This window comes from Cynocephalus volans, chromosome 2 (genome assembly GCF_027409185.1).
Source record: "Cynocephalus volans isolate mCynVol1 chromosome 2, mCynVol1.pri, whole genome shotgun sequence".
NCBI classification, from domain to species: domain Eukaryota; kingdom Metazoa; phylum Chordata; class Mammalia; order Dermoptera; family Cynocephalidae; genus Cynocephalus; species Cynocephalus volans.
The window spans coordinates 136,780,611-136,800,720 of record NC_084461.1 but is presented as its reverse complement, the minus strand read 5'-3'; the positions used below and the strand labels follow the sequence as shown (position 1 = coordinate 136,800,720).

Sequence of the window (20,110 nt, the reverse complement as noted above, 5' to 3'; positions counted from 1 at the left end):
ATTTCGTTGCAGGGTACACCATGTACCTGTTCTCGGACATTTGGGTTTTTTCCAGTTTCCGCGTATTACAAATAAAGAGACTGGGAACATTTGTGTACAAGTATTTGTATGGATATATGTTTTCCTTTCTCTTGGATAAATATCTAGGAGTGGAATGGCTCATAAAATAGATCAATGCCTAACTTTCTAAGAAACTGCCAAACTGCTTTCCAAAGTGCCTGTGCTATTTATATTCCCACCAGCAGTGTATAGTTCCAGTTCACCCACATCCTTGCTGACCTTTGATACAGTCAGTCTAACAGGTGTGTGGTGGTATCTTATTGCAACTGTAATTTCCATTTCTCTAATAACTAATGAAGTTAAAAATTTTTAATATGTTTATTTGCCATTGATATGCCTTCTTTGGTAAAGTGTACAAAACTTCTGCCCATTTTATTTTTTGTTTGTTTGGCAGTTGGCCTGTATGGGGAACTGAACACTTGACCTTGAGTTTTGAGAGTTTTTATATATTCTGTGCCTAATTCCTCTGTCAGATATATCCTTTACAAACATTTTCTCTCAGCCTGTGGTTTGCCTTTCTGTTTTCTTAAAAGTGTCTTTTTTTTTTTTTTTCTTGAGAGCTGGGGCTGCTGCAGTGGCAGGTCCTGGGTAGCAGGTGCCAGGGCCTGCTGGTAGCTGGGGCTCCCCACCTGGGCAGCTGTGCTGCACATATTCCTTGAAGGGAAGTTCAATGAAGTTGGGAGTTTATAAAAAACGAGCTCATGGTTATTAATTTGTGAAGTACAAAAATCAAAAATGTCTTTTAAAGAACAGAAGTTTTTCATTTTGAAGAAGTCCAATTTATCATTTTTTTCTTTTATGGATTGGATTTTTGGCGTTATATCTAAGATCACTGCTTAACTCAAGGTCACGAACACCTCTGCCTATGTTTCTTCTAAAAACCTTTTAAATTTTAGATTTTACATTTAGGTCTATGATCCATTTTGAGTTAACTTTTGTATATGGTGTAAAGTATGTGTCAAAAAAAATTTTTTTTTTTTTTGCATATGGATGGATATCCAATTGCTCCAACACCATTTGCTGAAAAGACTATCTTTTCTCCCTGAACTGCCTTTATACCTTGTCAAAAATCAGTTGTCCTTATATGTGTGGGTCTATTTCTGGACTTTAATCTGTTCCATTATCTATCTTTACGTCAATACCACACTGTCTTGATGATTGTCACTTCATAACATATCTTGAAATCAGGCAGTGTAAGTCCCTAAACCTTGTATTTCTTTTTGAAAGTTGTTTTGACTATTCTAGGTCCTGTGCATTTCCATATAAATTTTAGAATCCGTTTTTCAATTTCTACAGAAAAAGATTGCTAGGACATTAGAATTGTGTTGAATTTATATATTGGGTTGGGAAGAATTAATATCATTATGAACATGGTCTATATCTTCATTTATTTAGATCTTCTTTAATGTCTATCAGCAATGTTCTGTAGTTTTTGGTGTATAGGACTTTCACATCTTTTGTTAGTTACATATCTGAGGATTTCATATTTTTTGTTATTGTAAATGCTTGTTTTTAATTTCTGATTCTTCATTAGTACATATAAATACAATTGATTTTTATATCTTGCAACTTTGCTAAACTCAGTTATTAGTTCCAGTAGCTTCTCTATAGATCCAACTGAATTTTCCACATAGATGCTCATCTAGTCTACAGATAGAGTTTTCCATCTTCTTTTCCCATGTGGATGACTTTGATTTTTTTTTTCTTGTCTTTTTGAATAGGGTAGAACCTCCAGTACAGTGACAAATAGAAATGAGGAGAGCTAACATTACTGTCTTGTTCCTGCTCTTAGGGAGAAAGCATTCAGACTTTCACCATTAAGCTTGATGTTAGCTATAGGTTTTTCATAGATGCCCTTTATCAGGATGAGAAATTTCCCTTCTATTCCTCGTTTGCCAGAAATGGATGTTGGATTATGTCAAATGCTTTATCTGGGTGTATTGAGGTGATTATCTGTGTTTTCATTTTCAGTTTGTTAATGTGGTAAATCATATTAATTTCCTAATGTTAAACCAACCATGCATTCATGGGACAAATTACACTTAGTCATGATATATTATCCCTCTTATATATAGTTTAATATGGTTTTCTAAAATTTCGTTAAAATTTTTTTGTCTGTGTTCATGAGATGTTGGTCTGTGGTTGGTCATATAATGTCTTAGACTGGTTTTGGTATTAAGGTAATGCTGGCCTTGCAGAATGAGTTGGTAAATAATCCTTCATTTTATGGAAGCGTTCTTGTAGAACTGGTAACAATTCTTCTTGAGATGTTTGGTAGAATTCACCAGTAAAGCTCTCTGGGCCTGGATTTTTCCTTATGGGAAGGTTTTCAACTACAATGTCAATTTCTTTAATAGAATCACTGGTGTTTTCCACTAGGGCTAGTGAGAACAGGTATTATTCCAGGCCCTGCATGAACGCCCAGCACCATTCCCTCTAATCCTCCTGGGTGTTTCTTTCTCCAGTCCCAGGAAGTTTCCTCACATGCATCCACTCATCAGTACTCTGCTGAGTATTCAAGGGAACCCTTAGTAAACCTCGGGCGTTCTCTCTGTTTAGTGCACTCTCCCATATTCTGCTTAGCGAATTCTAGCCACCTTGGTCTCCTGCAGTCTCAGCTCTGTCTCCTCAACTCAGGGACTCTGCCTGGCTCTATCTGGGTTCTCCCTCCCTGTCCTGTGAACTGGAAACTCCCTCAAGGAAGGGAGCTGGGACAACTACTTGGCTCACCTTGTTGGTTTCCCATCTCTCAAGGATTACTATCCCCCACTGGCTAATGTCCAGCCTCTTAAAAACCATTGTTTCACATATTTGTCCATGTTGGGGTTGTTTCTGGCAGGAAGATAAGCACAGTCCCTGTTACTCCATCTTGGCCAGAAGCAGATGTCATGGTGGTAGTGGAGGGAGACTGTCAGCCACTACCTCGTAAATGTTAATTTCCAGGCCTTCTCCAGTGCAGGAGGTGCCTTTTAGACTCATTTCTCCCTTCACAGGCTCACTAGGGCTCTCTGCTCAGGGTGGTTGAGGGCCCCAGGGGACACAGATTCCACTGGGGTCACTGGGCTGCCATGCTTCCCATCTCAGAAGGCAGAGATTGGAACAGCCACATACCCGGGCACTGTTTTGTGCTCGTTTGAGTGAATCCTCAGGCAGAATCGTGGACTTTGCCACACCTTGACTCTGTTCTGAGGCCAAGCTCCCTGGGCACATTCTCTCCAGGTCTCATGTTCTTTCTGGCCTCTTTTGGAGTCTTAGGGTGGGGTGGGAGTGAGGAGCAGCCACCCACTACAGTGGAGAACTCAGAAGAATTAGTCAGGGACAGCCACTGTCTAGGAAGAATTGCTGTCATGAAAGCATGACGCAGAGTGAACAGCATTCTGAAGGATGGTCAGATGTCATAGGGCTGGGCATTGTACCCACCTGAGAGGCGTGCTGCCTGTTGCAAGGGTGTGTGCGTGCACCCCTTTCTTCTGAGTCCTGTTTATGCGGAGGACTCACGTTAGTAGGCTTACATCAGAATGAACTTCCCATATGCCAGGAAATCCACAGTAAAAAGATTATAAAAATGTATTCTTGGACTAAGAATCAGTACATATTGGGTCACTGTTAAAGTGGGGTTAACTGCTTAGAGGAGGTGTTGGGAAAATGGAACAATTTGGTCAGGCTCCCCTCGCCTTGGAGCCGGTTTAGGGGTGGTTTGGTAACATTGTGTGTGTGGGTGGAGTAAGTGCACCTGCACAGCCATGTTTTTTTCCAGACCTGTAGCTTCCAAGGACTGTGTGGCTGGTTACCTAGCTCAGAGACCTGTGTGAAGGGGTCTGGTGACCCAGCCTGGCGTGTGAAGAGTTTGTGACCTAGTCTGTGAATGGGCTTGAGGGGTCTGGGAGCTCCAGACCCAGCCCTAGCTCAACCCTCAGCCCAGTCAGTGCAGGATTACCCGCAGGTAAAAGAGCCGCGACAACTATCATGGTCGCCTAGCTTTACAATTGGTGTTACGAACAGGATGAAGAGCTAGACAATCGGTGCTGTGAGCAGGATTCGAGACATTAGCCTCTCAGTAGCCTTTGTTGTAGCCAGACAAATTGGCGTAGTCAGGTAGGATTACGCCACATTTGGCGTAGCCTGCGACAGGACTTTGAGCAGATATGGGAGCTGAAAGCCCTTGGAAGGAGGAAATGTGGCTATTTGTGAATATGCTGTGCCCTATGGCCACCTTTCTGTTGACTGGGACCTGGTTGCTGCACACTGTATGGCAAGGCACCATAGACCAGGTACTATGGCCGAAAACCTGTTGGGAGGGGGAAGAAATGTGGCTGTCTTTGAGCGTGTGGTGCCCGCTGGCCACTTTTTTGCTGATCAGAGTCTGGCTTTTGCTCACTCTGCTGCAAATTGATCAAGATTTGAAGTGGAAAGCAGAGTTGTTGGCGGATGATGTGCAGCTATTGGCAGATTCAAGGCAGAAAGCAGAGTTGCTGGAAGCATGGACGAATGTCCTGGAGGATGACGTGCAGCAACTGGCCACTCCTGCCCCTCACACCAGGGAAGATGACCAACCCAATGGTGAATTGGGGGAAATTGTGCATCTCCAGGCACGACCTGTTGTGCATGAGAAATTGAGGCATGAGCAGCCTATGGGACCAGACGGACAACTGGTGGGAAATCCACAGGTGACACAGTTCACTACCTATGTCCCATATACCCAGGTTGAATTAGTTGACTTGGGGAGACAGTTCAGGCAGAAACATGGGGAGCCCCTGGCTGCTCGGCTGTTGTGGTTATGGGACCTAGGGGTGGAGAGTGTGATGTGCTCTGGTGAGGAGGTGGAGAAATTGGCCTCCATTACCATACACCTGTCCTTGAGGCAGCGGCTGCAGAATAGCCGCAGATATGCACAAAGGCCAGGTAATCACTCCTTAATGGACGGGGTGAGTGCAGCTGCCCGAACCATGTGGGCAAATGCTGGAGAACTATCCAAGATTGTTAGTAAATGGCAAACGTATGCTGAGCTGATCCAAATCATTCGAGAGCTGGGGATGCAGTAGTCCATGTTTAATGCGAACACTCGTGGCCCGGACGATGAGAACTTTACAGGCAGCATGAGAGACATAGTGCTGCAGAATGCCCCATCAATGTCCTTTGGGTCACTGATGGCCATACTGGCCCCATACATTGGTCGTCCTATACATGAGGTAATGACCATGATAGCCAGCCTGGGTGAAGCAGAGGATAGAAGACAAGCAAAAGCGGTCCGAAAGGTGGCTAAGACCAAACCTCCAAGAAATACTCGGGATTTTATCCCAAAGGGACCGAGCAAGACTAAGCAGATGTGGCTTGACTTGCTTGCAGCAGGGGTTGATAAAAAGAAAACTGACTGGCAGCCAAATGCAGTTCTGTTTGCCTTGTGGCAGCAATTGCACCCTGAACAGTGTTTCACCAAACGTCCAGAAACAGGTAGCAAGGTAACGCTCAGTGGATTTAAAGGACTTTTTGGTTGCTCCCAAGGAGGCGGATGAACTGTTCCATTCTGATTAGGGAGCAGGTCAAGGTACTTGTCTTCTGGGGGCACGTAAAGACTGGAGGCCTCATGTTGAATTGGCAATATATTGGTCGAGGATGAATGTGCAGTGTGTTTTGGCATTGGTGGATACAGGTGCAGAATGTAGCCTGATATACGGCAATCCAGATAAGTTTCCAGGGGCCACAGTTCGTATAGATGGCTATGGAGGACATACTACTGAGGTCAAAGCTGTGTCACTGTTATTGGGCATAGGAAGATTACCTCCTCGTGTATATACTGTATATATATCTCCTGTAGCTGAATACATCTTGGGTATGGATGTACTTTGTGGTTTGCACCTGCAAACAACAGTTGGAGAGTGTCAGCTGTGAATACGGACAGTAAAGCCTGTGTTACGAGAATATGCTGAACATGACCCACAGGTGTTACCCAAGCCAAGACGTGTAGTTAATGTAAACAATATCACCTACCAGGAGGACATGCAGAGATAAGTGCTACTATATTGGAATTAGAGAAAAGTTGGTATTATTTGCCCAGCTCAGAGCCTATTTAATACTCCAGTATGGCCAGTGAAAAAGCCTGATGGTATCTGGAGAATGACTGTAGATTATTAAGAACTGAACAAAGTAGTGCCTCCTTTGCATGCAGCTGTGCCTTCAGTTCACGAATTGATGGATCAGCTGACGGCTCAGCTGGGGACTTATCATTATGTATTGGACTTTGCAAATGCTTTTTTTCTCCATTCCAATCTCGGCTGATAGCCAAGATCAGTTTGCGTTCACGTGGGAAGGAAGACAGTGGACCTTTCAAGTATTGCCCCAAGGTTATCTGCATAGCCCAACCATCTGTCATGGTTTGGTGGCTGGGGACCTAGCCAAGTGGACTAGGCCCAGCACGGTTACAATGTTTCACTACATTGATGATGTGTTATGAACCTCTGATTCTCTTGCAGATTTAACCCAGGCAGCTCCAATGCTGCTAAGTCATTTGGAACAATGTGGGTGGGCCACGAACACAGCCAAAGTGCAAGGATCTGGGCTGTCAGTCAAATTTCTGGGAGTGGTCTGGTCAGGTAAGACGAGGGTCATCCCAGAAGCTATTATAGATAAGATACAGGCATACCCTCGACCCACAATGGTAGCTCAGCTATAGACATATTTGGGACTTTTGGGGTATTGGAGAGCTTTTGTACCCCATATGGCCCAAATGGCATGCCCACTATATGCACTGACAAAGAAAGGAGCCCTCTGGGATTTGACTGAGAAAGTAGAACAAGCTTACTGGGCTACAAAAAGGGCAATACAGCAAGTACAAGCTTTACAAGTGGCCGACCCCACTAAGCCATTTGAGTTAGACATACATATAACCCAGGAGGGGTTAGGATGGGGTTTGTGGCAGAGACAAGACCGATTCCACACACCTGTAGGATTCTGGTCTCAGCTCTGGAAGGGTGCTGAAGTGCACTACACCCTAATAGAAAAGCAGTTAGCAGCTGTGTATTCTGCCTTGATAGCCACTGAAGCTATCACAGGAACTGCCATAGTCCTAGTAAGGATGATATACCCATACTAGGTTGGATGCGCACGTGGGCAACCAACCCTAAAATGGATATAGTTCAGACTCCGCTCTGTCTAAATGGGGAGCATATATAGAACAAAGAAGCACTGTGTCAACAAGTCCTCGGTCCAAAGAGTTGCAAGCTGTGCTAGGCCTAGTAGAGGTTGTGGAGGAAACTTTGACACAATCTTTACCCACGGAGGTGGAGGCTACACCTTTCCATGAGGGACAGGGACCTATCACAGAGCAAGCTTGGTATACAGATGGCTCTAGCATGGGACCTTCAGCATCGTGGACAGCAGTTGCTGTCCAGCCCTTAACAGATACCATGTGGTATGAAAATTGCAAGGGCAAAGCAGTCAATGGGCTGAACTGAGAGCAGTATGGATGGTGATAAAGAATGAGCCAGGGTCATTAACCATCTGTACTGACAGCTGGGCTGTGTGCAAAGGTTTAACCCTTTGGATTTCTACTTGGAAGTATCAATGGTGGATGGTATGCCACCGACCCCTGTGGGGACAACCATGTGGCAAGAGTTATGGGAATTGGGGCATGGGAAAGAAGTAACTCTTTTCCAAGTCACAGGACACTTCCCCTTAGCCAGTTCAAGAAATGATGAAGCCGATGCCTTGGCTAAGGTAAGATGGCTGGAAAGAGCCCTAGCTACTGATGTAGCCTAGTGCTTACATTGACAAATGCAGCATGCTGGCAGCAAAACCATGTGGATGGCGGCTTAAAGATGGGCCTTGCCTATAAAATGGGAAGATGTAGTGAATGCCTGCTGTGCTTGTCCAGTATGTGCTCAAGACAGTCCACACCCCCAGCGGATGCCCCATACAGATGGGCAAATAACTCGAGGAAGTGTGCCCCTGACTTGATGGCAGGTAGACTTTGTCGGACCACTGCCAAGGTCGGAGAATTTCAGATACATCTTCACAGGTATTGATACGGCTACTGGTCTTCTGTTCATATGGCCTTGTAACGCCCCAGACCAAGTAAACACTGTGAAGGCACTGAATAGCCTTGCTGCTATGTATGGCCGGCCTATAGTTATAGAAAGTGACAACGGAACCCACTTCACTGGACATGGGGTTCAGAGGTGGGCCTCCCAGTTGTCCATTCAGTGGAAGTTACACGTGCCATATCATCCCCAGGCAGCGGGAATGATTGAACAGTACAATGGCCTTTTAAAAAAAGGGACTAAGGCTATCTACCCAATCCCCATCCCTGAAGGGGTGGGCATGGCGATTATAGCCAACAGTCAGAATTCTAAATGAGAGACCCCTCAAGGGCAGACCCTCTCCAGTGGAAGCTCTGTTGCATAGGGCTGCAGCACCTATACAGCTGCAATCACTACTAAAGATAAGCTTTTGAAGCCAGGATATGGCAAGAATGGAAATGTTCTCTTACCGGCCCCAATCTGTTTGCAACAGGGACAGACAGTACAGTGGAAATGGACTTGGAGAATAAAAGCCCCCCATATATGCTGGGTAGGTTTAATAGGGCCTTGGGGAAAAGGATTAGAGGAAGGCTTGCAAGTTTCACCTTGGATGACAAGTACCTGGCCTCCTCGAGTAAAGGTGATATGGCCCGGAACAGATGAGCGCTCTATTCCAAAGGGCACATTTGTATTATCATTATGGCCAATTATGAGTTCCCCTATACTGTTACATGTAGAACCTACAGATCCAACAGTGTTAGCAGATAAAGTATGGTATCATAAGCCAGGTAAGATACCTACTCCTGCAACCATCCTTTCTCAGGATGGCAAACTGGCGTGTATCTTACCAGAGGGGCGAAAACTTCCCCTATTGGTACCAATAACTCTTCTGTCTTTTCGCCCATAGTGTTCTGGCTGCAGGCACTGCACCAGAGTCGCGTGATCAACATGTCAGCCTGCTGAATATGCATTGATCTGCCCATCGGTATGACTATAGATTTGCACGGAGGATCACACCAATGGTGGCTACTAACAGGACATATGCAGCTGACAGATGAAAGGACAGAACTACAAGCCTTAAGGCATATTAAATGGACAATAGGTTATGTAAGGGTCATTTATCCTCGCTAAGGGAATATTGTGGAAGATTCTGAACACATAGATTGTACATGAGGGACCCCGAAGGGGTGGATTGTGGGGAAAATGGAACAATTTGGTCAGGCTCCCCTCACCTCGGAGCCAGTTTAGGGGTGGTTCGGTAATATTGTGTGTGGGGGTGGAGTAAGTACGCCTGCACAGCAGTGCTGCTTTGGCTGATTTTTACTGCCTCAGGCACCCGCCCTGGGCAGCCATGTTTTTTCCAGACCTGCAGCTTCCAAGGACCGTGTGGCCAGTTACCCACCTCAGAGACCTGTATGAAGAGGTCTGGTTACCCAGCCTGGCATGTGAAGAGTTTGTGACCCAGTCTGTGAATGGGCTTGAGAGGTCTGGGAGCTCCAGACCCAGCCCTAGCTCAACCATTGGCCCAGGCGGTACAGGATTACCAGCAGGTAAAAGAGCTGTGACAACTAGCGTGGTCACCTAGCTTTATAATTGGTGTCACGAACAGGATTAAGAGCTAGACAATTGGCACTGTGAGCAGGATTTGAGACATTAGCTTCACAGTAGCCTTTGTCATAGCCAGACAGGAGGGAACCACAGAAAACTAAAGGTAGTTTCCTGAGAGTAGGGGCTGCAAGTCTGGGGGACACCCCACATTCTCCTGATAACATTACTTGGGTAACCAACCTTCTCCTACCCTCCTCCTTATCCTTCAGGTGAGGCTGACCACACCCCCAGGCCTTTTCCAAAACTCCTGGAAGGGGCATGCCTACCCATGGAGGGCTGGAAGCTTTCACTGCTAATGATCACATATGCCACCATGTAGGAAGAGCCAGGTTAAGAAGGAAGCAGACTCCAGAGAGATACAGATGACATCATGGAGGAGACTTTTCAGTGACAAGAGCCAATAACTCCCTCTTTTTGTTGAAGGCCATCTGGGCTGGGTTTCCATCATTTGTAACCAAAACGGTATAGATTCATGGTTTTACTGCAGTGTGAAGTGTGGGGAAAATAGGATAATTTAGACAGGTTCCCTGGACATTTCTTGTAAACAAGTTGTGTGTGGGTAGAGTTAGTGTGCATGTGCACCCATGTATCTTTCTAGTTATTGCTCTTGTGTGTTCTGCAGTTTGCAAGCAGGCTGGGGGCAGAGAGCTTGCCTCTAACAATAGAGCATGTTTACTCTGCTGGCAGCTGCTCAGTTTCAGTTTTTCTTTGGACTTTGCTGGTAGCAGTTGAGTTTCTGAGTTTCTCTTTGTGCTGCCTAGCTCATAGTGTTGTGTGTGCTGAATAAAGACTATTCCTTCTTCAACCAAGGCTCCAAGGACCTTTTTGCCAGTTACCTAGCTCATAGAAGGGTTTGTGAACTGGCTTGAGGGGTCTGTGAGCTTCAGACCCTAGCCCTAGCTCTACAGTGAAGAAATGTCTTTTCCAGGGTGTTTAGGAAGCTCTTATAACTCTTCCCCTAGGCTGACTTTTGTCACTCATCACTGACCGTGGCCTCTCCCTCCCAGTCCTGACCACGGGGGGCTCAGAGAACCTGGCTGCCAGTCCCTGAAGAGTGGCCCTTACCTGCATGTTGTTCCAGGCAGCCTCCCCGCGGCCCCTGACGCAGTTCTCCAGCCTCAGCAGGGAGCCCAGGGCCCCATGCTTTGTGTCTGCACACAGCCCTGTGCCCATGTTGCGGATCTAAGAGGAAAAGAGGGAAGAAGCGGACCAGTGAGGCACCCCAAGGTACCCACTGGGCCCTGCTGGCAGGGAGGGGAACCAAGGCAGAGACGTTAGATGGGCGCAGCTTCGAATTGTCTTAATGAAGCTTGCCCTGGGCTGTTGGAAGTGCCTGGAGATTCTCAGTAGGGGAATACTCAGTCCACAGAGAGTAATCCTCAAAATACTGCTGTGTTAGAGCATGCAGAGTCATGGGTTGGTGGTGGTGGGAGGCTGGAAGTGAGAAGTTGTGAAAGGGCAGACTCCCTGCTCCACTCCCAGAGAATTTGATCCCATAGATCCAGGAATCAAATTTACCCCCATTCCAGGTGACCCAAGTGCAGATGGTCCAGGGACTGTACCTCCAAAACCCTGTAGAAAAGGACACAAAATCTTTGCTATAGGTCTTGGACTATCTGCCTTTTAGGGCAGGTGAATGACAAGAGGTGGCAGCCCCCACCAGCCTTGCTTGGCCAACAAATACTGACTGGGCACTTACTATGGGCAGGCCACTGTGCTTGGTGTCACATCACATGTTGTCTGAGGGGTGGGGGGGACGTAGCAGCTATGAAAAATGGGCCACTAAACTTCCTGTTGCAGGGAGTCTAACGCCATGCTGTGGGGTCTGAATCTAGCACCTGGTCTTCCCGTGGGCTGCTCCCCAGCCAGTGACTAAAGGGCAGGGATACTATGGCAGACCACTCCTAGGAGGTGCTGAATCCCTCTGACAGGTGAGTTGGCTTGAGGACTCTTCATTAACCTGGCCACAATGTCCTCAGAGCCACGCTGCAGTCTGGGACTCTTCCTACCCCAGGCCTCCCTCCTTGCCCTCCCCTTCACAGAGGTCAGACCAGAACCATGGTCTCCTGCTCTCCCAGTCTCCCAGGGCTCCCTCATTTCCTTTCAGGCATTTCATCAATAAACCTCTTGCACGTCTAATCCCACTGTGGCATCAGCTTCTCAAAACAGCTGAGTATGTTTTATGCAGTCTTTTCACTATTCTGGTAAGAAATACCTATGCACAGTCTTTTCACTATTCTGGTAGGAAATACCTATGCATGCTGGAGGTGTGAAACACAGATCCGTCATTTCATCTGTTCTGAACATGAGTTACATGCCCTTCATCTGCATTTAACACCCGCAATGCGTAATACAAAGATTCAGGCAAATTATTTAAAGTTTTAATTTTTCTATACTTAGAACACTAAATTATTGCAAATACAACACCAGGACAAGTTCAGAGAGACGCCAGGAAAGAAAGGACACGGTTTCATATTAGTACGTTCCGCGCACTTTCTCTTGCCTTTGCATTCACACTGGGCCCCGCCCTTCACACTCACCTCCCCCCAAGCCGCAGCCGGGGGCTCCACGGGTGGGTAGAATTTGGGCAGGTCCCAGGCGATCTTGGTCATGAACCACTTGAAACTCTTGCAGTTCAGGGAGCTGCGGAGCTTTTTCTGGGCCGCCACGTCCCCGGCCGAGAGGTGGCGGTACTCCGGCCGGCGCTGGTAAATGTACTCGGCGTACTCGTCCATCCACACCTCCGCCACTCGCTTAAGGTTCTGGGGGCACAGAGGCGGGAGGAAAAGTCAGGCTCGCCGAGGGACTAAGGCCAGGGGCTGCGGTGCAAAGAGTCCTGGCAACCCTTTCCTATTTTAGGTTGCAGCAAAGATCCTAGTCCCACCATGTTTTTAGGCTTTCCGGATTTCTCTGTTATTTATGCATGTTTTGAGGACTTACAACTTACAGTTGAATAGTAGTAGACTGCTGTCGTCCATCTTCCATCCCCTCTTTTTCTAGTGATAGCCACCGTGTCACTAGGAACTTTCCTTTGGGGAGCCACCCCTGTCTCACTGTCAATTTACTGGTTGGAAGAAAGACCCAGCCTGGCTGATGTGAATGTAGACACCCCTGGACACAGGGATTGGTCAGCAATGAGCATGTGATCTTAGCCAGGCCAATCAGAACCAATAGAGACATTAGCCCTGGAATTTTTTCTGAACTACCAGGAAGAATTGCTCTGTTTCTTCTTGGATTGCTGGGTAAGATGTCAGCAAGAGTTGGGGGTCCATATGGCCACCATATGAGGAAAGCTTGTCGATGGATGAAATCACCCCCAGAATGAAGCAGCATTGAGGGCTAGATCGAGGAACACATTCCTCCTTTTAGCACTGGAATCCAGCCATGCCTGAAGGCAGAACCACCTCAGGACTTTCTAGTTACATGAGCCAGTAAATTCCCTTTTTTGCTAAGCCAATTTGAGTTGGGTTTCTGTCATTTTCAATTAAAAGAGTTCTGACCAAATTGCATGGTAAAAACAAATTATAATTTGCAACCAAAAGGTATAATTCTATTAACAGCTGGAAATTCTAATAATTCTTTGAGGTGCAAAGGTTGCTGCTATTTTTATTTTGACGCACACAGGTAATCAATAAAAAAATGACCACCACATTACTGGCAAGTAGAGGTAGCAGGTGAGGAAACATTCTGTTTTGTGAGCAGACTTGGGGATAGAGGAAAAGTGAATTCTTATGTGTAACTGTGATGAAAATTCCTTATTCCATTTGCAGTGTAGACATCACCCAGTGAGAACCTCTGACAGTTGATCCTGGAGAGCACAAATTCAAGGTTCAGAGGAAACTGCCTGCTCCAAAACATCTTCCCCCAATCCCTGGCTATTGCGAGGACTCCCATCCCTACCCCACCAGCACCACACACACATATGAGGGTGCATCAAAAAATTCATGGAAAGATTTATCTTTTAATTCCAGGAACGTTTTGAAATACCTTCTTATACACATAACTATTCAGGCTTTACCTTTGTTGTAAGGCTTTTTCCCCTATTTCAATTCAAATTTTCCTCTGAAGGGTAAAGGGGAGTTAGCATTTTAGGCTGTTATCAGTCATTCACACCTACGTGTGAAGAACTGATCTAGGAGGCAGGGGTGGCAAATGTTGAAATGTTTCTCATAAAGGACCAGATAGTAAATATTTTAGGCTTTTAGACCATATGGTCTCAAGTCTGATGTAGCTATAAAGCAGCATAGACAACATGTAAATGGTATGTGTGTACCTATAAAACTTATGGACATTGAAATTTGATTTTCATGTGTCACAAAGTATTCTTCTTCTTTTGATTTTTTTCCTCCCAACTGTTTGTTTAAAAATATAAAAACCATTCTTAGCTCATGGGCCATACAAATGTGGTTTGCCTACTCCCGAGTAAGGGGGAAGGAAACTAACATGAGGGAGACCCCTAAACGGGAGACCAAATCCACCAGCTCTTCAGTGTTGCTGGCTCTGAATTTGCGACCAGGAAACCACTACGTTTCCTTGCTGCTTAGTTTTTCCTGCGTGCTAGAGTCCACAGCGGGTTAGAAAACAGTTTGGGAACAGTGTTATCCCCACCAGGCCCCTACACAGCAAAGGCTGTGTTTAATTTAAAATTGTGCCCAGAGGAAGTTGAAGGCCTAACAGAGCCTGTATACCTGAACACTCTAAAACACAGTATTTCCTCTCCTTTTTCCAGTCTGCCCACTCAAGTCCTTTGGCTCATTGTCTAACTTGCTCAAACTGTTGGGGTAATGAGAACTACTGTCGTTTCACTCCAACCAAAAGCAAGGCTGGCCAACCTGACCAAAGAAAGCTGCCAAAAGTCGCCAGTGTTATTCTTAAAGGACCATATAACATAATATTTTAATTCTAACTAATATTTTAATTACTATTTAAATTAATATTGATTATGTTTTCCAAGCATGGTTTAATAAGCCATTTCTCACAGATCTTGATCTTTTACATAGCTGAGTATTTAGACCAAAGGAAAGGACTTTACATTTATTTCTCTTACATCTCCCCTTACTAGAGTCATGAAAAGCATCTTGAGATTTTAGTGGACTTTGTGCTCCTCACACCCCTGCTTTCAACACTTCCTGGTTCTGAGTCCCAGTTTGGATTACAGAGATTTGCCTGGATCCTTGGAATAAGTCTACGCTTCTGTTTCACTAAGTTTGAGAGCGTTTCTGTTATCGCCTTCCTTAAGACCTTTTTTCCAGAGGCAGAGACAAGAAATATTTTAGAAAGTTTAGTAAACAAAATAAGACAGGCTACTTGTTGTTGAGGCAGGCACACTGGTGGATAGCTCATCCTTACCGAATTGATGCTGCCTCACTGCTGTCTGGCTGCTTGTCCTTCTGGAATCTGCACAACTTCACTTTTCCACTTTACCTCACTCTCTTAGGGCTATGGGAACACCTTTCCTCAAATCTATCAAAAGAATGTTCTAGGAGATCATGCTCTAGAAGGCTTAGGATTTGGTTGTTAAAACACTGAGCAAACATTTAAAATATGATCTGCAACTAAATGAAGGTAGTTAGATCCTGTAACAGAAGGCCTCCCCTAATTCAGGCATCTTTGTGGTCCTGCAAACCTACACATAATCAGATCACAGAGCTCATAGGGAGAAGGAGGCATGGGGTACCACTCAGACTGATAACTGGTTTAAAGTCAAACACAGGATACAGATTTGGTACAGAGAGCTAAAAAAGAAGTAAGTTAAATTGCCTAAACACAGAATTCAGATAAGACATTGAAATGAACTTTCCAGTGTTAATTGTTAATATTGATTCTGTTGTTAACAAGAATAGTCACTATGTAAGGAATGACTGCTATGTGCTAGACTTGTCAGACCTAAACGGGTTTGAATTCTGGCTCTAGTTACTTAACCTAACCATGTTTCACTTTCCTCATTCCTAAAATCGGGGTTAATTAAGCACAAGTGAGAATTAAGTAAGATAAGTATGTAAGATGCTTTGCATGAAGCTTGGCTGAAGGAAATTTCTGTGTTCCTACAGTCAGCTGTCACTCATTGAATTCATCTACGGAGTGAGTCTTAGGTTTACCGAGAGCCTGTGCTCTGTTTTCCTGCCTTGGCACCTTCCTCAGAGATCGCAAATGGTATTTCAGAAGACATGCGATTCCTGCCTCACCGGTATGCGTCTGGAACTCTACCCCAGTATCGGATGGGCTGTCCACAGCGTCGATGGCTGCTGAGACCATCATTAGAATCTTCCACCACTAGATGGCACTGCCGGCTCTCCTTTCCCGCAATGCCCGCTTCCAAAGCAGCGCCGGACGCTGCCCGGAGCTCCCGTCACCCACGGAAGGAGCCTGGGGAGACGCGCTGCCTGCTCGAGCCTCTCAGTTTTCCTTGTAAGTTACAGGACCCAGGGGCTACAGGTCTGCACGTCAAGGTCGTCAGATGAGGAGGGAGGCGGAGGCACGACCTGGGCAGGAGGCGGACAGGCTCGCACGAGGGGGGTCTCCTTCGGCGGGGGTGGGAACGGTGACCTTTCCAGCTCCCCCCAAACCTCCCTGCGGCTCTTTACCCTCTGGGAACCCTCCCACCTTTTCATTTTTCTTTTGCGGTCATCCTGATTTATTATTTTTTTCCCCAGGACATTTAATACCAAACCAAACCAAACAAAAACCAAAAACCAAAAACGAAACTCTGGCTAACGGATTTCCATTTGTACCCAGTGGCCAATTTAATTCAAGCAATGATTAATATAAACCATTTTAAGGCAATGAAATAGTCTGATACACGTAGTTTTTGGCAGTGAAAGTGGGGAGGGGGTGGGGGGAAGAGAAAGACACTGACATTATTAGCCCCTCCTCCCCCTGCAGGAAGTTTTAAATACCTCCTCTCCAGCTTTCCCAAAGACCATACCACCTGTGTTAATATTTATCTAACACGTTTCTTTAAGTCCCCTTGTTCTAACATTGCACCTACTTTATCTTTATTCTAAGTAATAATATCTGTGAATCACGTTTGCTACACTAATACACATTAATTTCTAATCCACATTAATTTAAACACAAAAATGAAAACGTTTCTGTGTTTACCACCTAAGATCATCTCATCTATCACACTTGGGGAAACTGCATCATTTCCTTAATTCTCCTGGCAACACTAAGAGTTGGAAAGAATTAGCTCCCTGTAAACAAAGGAAGAAACACAGGCTCAGAGGAGTTAAACAACCCTCCCAAAGTCACAGCCAAAAAGTAGTTAAGCAGCGCTTTAAGTTCTTTTAAATTGGACTTCACCTGGAAAATGGGGGCACACCCTCACACCCAGGGATCACTTGGCTTGGGTCCCAAGGTGCCTCATGGTGCCTCAGTGATGCTCATACTGATTCCCCCCAGTAAAGCCACCACCTTACCCGGGCCAGACTGACTCCAGCAGGGACTTTGTAGGGCACATACTTCCTGTAGATGTGGCCCACCCTGGAGCAAGGGATGTCCTCCATGCGGCCCCCACACATCCACACCTGCAGGTGAGAAGGGAGAGAGATGATGTTTCTGACTCCGATTCACTGTCCCCTCAAAGATTAGTGTTCCTTAGTGCATTCAGTGAAAGCATCAGCCTGGATTGTCTACTGGAGACGTGCTCAGAGAACTCACAAGGTAATACTACCACAGTAATAAAATAACAACAGCAGTAAAAATAGCTGACAGCACTGAGTGCTTATCATGGCCAAACACTGTGCTAAGTGCTTCACATGCACAACTGCATTTAAGCTTCATCAGAAAACCTATAAAGTAGGAAGTAACATAGCTTCATTATACAGATGCAGAAACTGAGGCTCAAAGAAGCTAAGAAACTTGTCTAAGGTCACATAGTTAGTAAGTGATGGAGCCAGAATTTAAACCCAGTTTTAACTGATTCCAGAGTCTGAGCTCTAAACCACTACGGATGCTTGGAGTGCCATGTTGACAAGAATTCTAAGGCAGCATCGGGGGCTCGGAGGGAAAGACTATGGTGATTGCACAGTGATGTCTGCCTCAGGTGAGAGTGGGAATGGATAAGGTGGCACATAGCTCTGCATATTTGCTGACTCTGGAGTTAGATTCTGGAGTCTCCTGCTAGATCTTCAAGCCTCTTGCTGGGTTCCCCTGGGCACTTCCATCAGCCCCCCTGCCCCACCTTCTCTGTAGTGGGCCTTGCTAAGCCGAGCCACTGGGTATTGCTGCAGTGTGGGATCTGAGGTTTCTCCTTGTGCCCCCCTCCCAGGAGGAATATATAGCCTCACAAAGAACCCTGAGTTTGCCTACATGCTGGTCTGACAGAAATTTGGGGATTCTTAACAAGTACAGTCAATGCTGACTCATACCGACTGAGGGGACCAGCTGAAACAGATCCTCTTTGGCAGACCTCAGTTCAAATCTTGGCTCAGACACCAGCTTTATGACTTTGAGCAAGGAAGTTAACTTCTCTGAGACTCAGTTTCCTCATATATAAAGGATTAAATGAAGTGGGACTAGGGGATGAGATATTGCACATAAAGTACTTAGCACAGACTTGGCACATGGTCATAGTTGTGTTAGATATTATAATTATTACTTCATACATTTGATTAATATTTATAGAGTACCTACTATGGGCCAAACATTGTGCTGGGGACATCCAGTTGTGGGTAAACCAGCCAAGGCCTCTGCTGTCATGGAAGGTAAAGTGGTGACCAGCCTCCAAGATGGCCCCCAATGGCCCTCACCTCCTAGTATTTGTGCCCCTGCGTAGTTGTCTCCCAAATGAGTCACATGAGGACTGAGCTGTGTAACCAATAGGATATGGCAGAAAAGTTGGTCATAAAGATGCTGTGGCTTCCACCTTTCTCTCTGGGATCACTTGCTTTGGGGGAGCCAGCTGCCATGTTTGAGCACACTCAGGCAGCGCTGTGGAGAGGCCAATGTGGTGAGAGCTGAGGCTTCCTGCCAACAGCTCTAACTTGCCAGCTGTGCCAGTGAGCTATCTTAGAAGTGGAGGCTCTGGTCCCAGTCCTGCATGCAGATGGCTGCGACCCTGGCTCACAGCCTGACTCTTATCTCATGACAGGTCCAAGCCAGAACTATCAAATGATACCACTCCCAATCCCTGAGCCAGAGAAACTTGGAACTAATGACTGTTTATTGTGTTAAGATGATATGTTTTGGGGTAATTTTTTTGCAGTTAACTCCCCTGGGGAGATGGTTTCCGATGGCAGCGTGTGCCTACCAAGGCAGGTGGATAGACTTGGTGTGTGGATGTGTGGAATGCTACTTTACCCTCACCAGTCAGGGAATATTTGAGGTGGGACTTAAATGACCAGAAGGTAAAAGTTACGTAAAGATCTGAGGGGTGAGAGAACGGGTGGAGCGAAGAGTGGGTGTAAAGGCCCTGGGGTAGGGCCAAGCTTGGCATAATCATTGCACAAAGACAGCCAGAAGCCTGGAGCAGAGGGTGCAGAGGGAAGAGAGGTGGGTGGACACTCTTATAAGGGTCTCTGGGGCAGAATAAGGAGTATTCACAGAAAGTCTTCAGTGAGGGAGATGACGTAATCCAGTTTATATTTTACAAAGATGAGTCTGCCTGTGGGATGGCCTGTAGGGTGCAGGCTTTGGGGAGAGAAGGCCTAGAAGGCTCTTGTAGCAGTCCAAATAGGAGGCACACAGCTGGATTTGGCACATTATTCTTCTTGTTATCATAGTCTCTCATTTGTGGAATGAGAAGTAGGAGTGGGGACATCTACAACCTCGCTTCTGTGCACAAGTGACCTTTTCAGCTTGAACTGCTCGATGGAATGTTGGGGATGGGGCTTCATGTCTTGCTTAATTCAGGAGCTCTAGAAGGGCTGCTCTTCCGCCTTGCACCTAAGGCTCCCCCATTACCTCCTGCTGTCTCCATCCCCAGCCCAGATGTACTCTGTCCTGGGCTTCCTGAGAGGAGATACTCATGGGACTGCAATTAGTGGAAGTGCTGCCTGGAGAAATGCAATTATACTCTGATCTTGGGGGAGAAAAAAATATCAAGCAAGTCAATAGAACAGAACATTGGTCTTGAGATAATGGGCTCCTGATGGTAGATTAATGTCAAGGCCAAGCCAAGAAGTTTATTTTCAAAGCAGGAGATATTGATCAGACGCCAGCATCCCATAACAATAACTCTTCCCTTATACAAAGTGATTGATGTGGAAGTGATGCTTTTGCTTGCTGGACTGCCTCTGCCTTTTGGGTGGCGGAATAGTGCGGGGCAGGCGGGGGACACCCTACCCTGCTCTATTTTTGAACGTCTCCCAGGCAGTTGACCAGGCCAGCGTCCAGCTCCCTCGACTCCATATTAAACTCGCATTAGCTTACGAGGCTGGGTCTCCAGCTCTGCCTGGCATAGGAACCTTCCTTTCTGCAGACTGATG

The 20,110-nt window shown here is 46.0% G+C and overlaps 1 protein-coding gene across 1 annotated transcript in view; it reads right to left on the bottom strand.

Moving 5' to 3' along the window:
- Nucleotides 1-20,110, bottom strand: part of GALNT10 (polypeptide N-acetylgalactosaminyltransferase 10) — a 237,888-nt gene that overhangs the window by 2,672 nt on the left and 215,106 nt on the right. The window contains exons 8-10 of the mRNA XM_063086762.1: nt 17,102-17,209; nt 12,224-12,445; nt 10,749-10,865 (exon numbers count right to left, since the gene is read on the bottom strand). Of these exons, the coding sequence (XP_062942832.1) occupies nt 10,749-10,865; nt 12,224-12,445; nt 17,102-17,209 (447 nt within the window). The remainder of the gene's footprint in view (nt 1-10,748; nt 10,866-12,223; nt 12,446-17,101; nt 17,210-20,110) is intronic.